We start from the raw sequence: 2,500 nt of genomic DNA, 5'->3' as shown, positions 1-2,500 counted from the left end.
CAAACATGGCCGCCGGGCTCGCAGGCTGGACCCCTCTGAAGGTATGGAGGTCTTTGCTGCTCCTCTCACACATTTTTACTCCTAAACATCTGAGTCGCTATCAACATTCTGGATCTCTGAAGGGTTCTCCAGCAAAGAACGCCTGCAGGATCCAAAACAGAACTCTGTGGAACACCTCCATCCTGTCTGTGATATCTTTCATCACGACTAGTCTCCGTTCCTGTCCGGGTTCTCCGCAGAGCTAAGTCTAGGTTGAGCCTCAGTTAAGGATGAGTTAAGGCTGAGTTTAGGTGGATGTTCTTGAGAACTATGGCATGAGTTTGTGATGATGAGTGGCTGAAGAAAAGGGAGGAGAGGTGGTTGGAGGTGCAGCTCCACCTCTCAGAGGAACCAGCTGCTTCGACCACGGAGAAAGGCCGAAGATCCTTTTCGCCCTCGGAGGTGAAGATCTGCGTCTGGATGAAGAAGTGACTTCCTGTCACATGACTCCTGGGACATCCCCCCTCTGACCCTGGAGCTTCTGGAACCGTCTGAGCTGATGAAGAGCGCAGGCTTGGAGAAGTGGATAGTGGGGAAGAAGACAAGACTCTGAGGTTCCCCAGAGGAGACACACACACACACACACACACACACACACACACACACACACACACAGCCCTGTGTGTCGCTGGCCGTTCAACCTCTTTAATTGCCATCCTAATTAAAGACGGTTACCATGGAAACCCTCCCTCCCTCCCGGAGCGGCGGCTCACCCCTCCCCCATCCATCGCTGCTCTTCTTCATCACCTGCCTCTTCCTGCAGGTCCAAGTCAGAGGTCCTCCTGGAGTCCAGGAGAACCTTTCAAAACAACACACTCAGAAGCACCTGCACAGTCCAACATCACCAGCCGAAATGGAGCTACACACACACACACACACACACACCACACACACACACACACACAGTTTGTTGTCCAACTGAAGAAACAGTGAAAGCACATCTTCTTGTTCTAATGAAGATAGAAGAGAATAAAAATTGAATTACAACAAAATAGAATAGAATTGATAGAATAGAATGAACATTATGAAATAGAAATAAATAGATTTAAAGAACTGAATTGGAATTAATAGAAGAGAATTATAGAACAGAATAAAACTGTAGAGCAGAAATGATCTATTGAATAGAATTAACAGAATAGAATATTATAGAATAGAATGAATATTATGGGATATTATAGAATAGAATAGAATATTATAGGATATTATAGAATAGAGTACAATGAATATTATATTATGTTATAGAATAGAATAAAGGCTCAGTGCTGAAGTGTCATAGACTTATATCGTCAGCGACGAGATTAACTGCTTGACTTGACACACACACACGCTCACACACACACACGCACACACACACACACTTTGATTTCATTTCACTTTATAATTAATCTGCAGTACTTGAAAGAAGAGAGTGAAGGAGTCATTACCCACACAGTGTGTTTCTCTGTGTGTCCTTTAAAGTGTGTGTGTGTGTGTGTGTGTGTGTGTGTGTGTGTGTGTGTGTGTGTGTGTGTGTGTGTGTGTGTGTGTGTATGCATGTGTGTGAGGGAGAGTGTGTCAGTTACGTGTGTATTTTAAGCGTGTGTGTGTATTTTAAAGTGTAGTGTTAAAGTGAACTAAGTTAAAGCGGATAAAAGCCAGGACCTAATTAAGTCCTATATACGTGTGTGTGTGTGTGTGTGTGTGTGTGTGTGTGTGTGTGTGTGTGTGAGATGTCAGTTGAAGATGAAAGGGGTCTGTAAAATCAAAATAGATATATATATTTTTTCAGGAGGAATATCAAATATATTTAATGTAATCAAGTATATTTACTCTGTACACACAGTAATAGAAGAAGTACAGACAGCACATGGAGTGCCCGTGATCTAAGTAACGTGAGATCCAAAGTGTGTGTTGGTGATGATGAGGAGGAGGATGTTGGTGCTGATGAAGATGCTGTGTGCTCCAGCAGCCACGCCGTGCATCAAGGCCATCAGCCCCAGCGAGGGCTGGACCACGGGCGGCGCCACCGTCATCCTGATCGGGGACAATTTCTTCGACGGCCTGCAGGTGGTGTTCGGCACCATGCTGGTGTGGAGCGAGGTGACCTTCTCTCGGCTCCGACGTCCGATGGCGCCCCCCCACGCACGCACACACACACTCACAGGCTCCTCCCCCTCCCGCAGCTCATCACGCCGCACGCCATCCGCGTCCAGACTCCGCCCAGACACATCCCGGGGGTCGTCGAGGTCACGCTGTCCTACAAGTCCAAGCAGTTCTGCAAGGGGGCGCCGGGACGCTTCGTCTACACAGGTAACACACACAAACTCACACACACACACACACACACACACACACACACACACACACACACACTGAGCCAGGAGGCCCTCCTGAGGAGGTCAAAGGTCAGTGAAGTTCTCGGCGCTGGATGACGAAGGCGTCTCGGACAGGAAGGACCACCCTTTCTCAGTCTTGAAGCTGG

General features: G+C 47.5%; 1 protein-coding gene across 5 annotated transcripts in view; it reads left to right on the top strand.

Moving 5' to 3' along the window:
- The window catches only part of ebf3a (EBF transcription factor 3a), a 21,478-nt gene that overhangs the window by 11,323 nt on the left and 7,655 nt on the right, over nucleotides 1-2,500 (top strand). For 3 of the 5 annotated variants that reach the window (XM_086139495.1, XM_086139493.1, XM_086139497.1), the window contains exons 8-10: nucleotides 1-41; nucleotides 1,985-2,118; nucleotides 2,202-2,328. The exon at nucleotides 1-41 is cut by the window's left edge and continues 77 nt beyond it. In XM_086139495.1, coding sequence (XP_085995621.1) covers nucleotides 1-41; nucleotides 1,985-2,118; nucleotides 2,202-2,328 — 302 coding nt within the window. The remainder of the gene's footprint in view (nucleotides 42-1,984; nucleotides 2,119-2,201; nucleotides 2,329-2,500) is intronic. The other 2 variants (XM_086139494.1, XM_086139496.1) reach the window with 1 other exon arrangement.

Source organism: Fistularia commersonii, chromosome 32 (assembly GCF_037954325.1).
Source record: "Fistularia commersonii isolate RoL2024-O1a breed Wild chromosome 32, RoL_Fcom_v1.0, whole genome shotgun sequence".
In the NCBI taxonomy this organism is placed as follows: Eukaryota; Metazoa; Chordata; class Actinopteri; order Syngnathiformes; family Fistulariidae; genus Fistularia; species Fistularia commersonii.
Note: the sequence above shows the minus strand (reverse complement) of the source record. Positions and strands in the feature narration are given on the sequence as shown.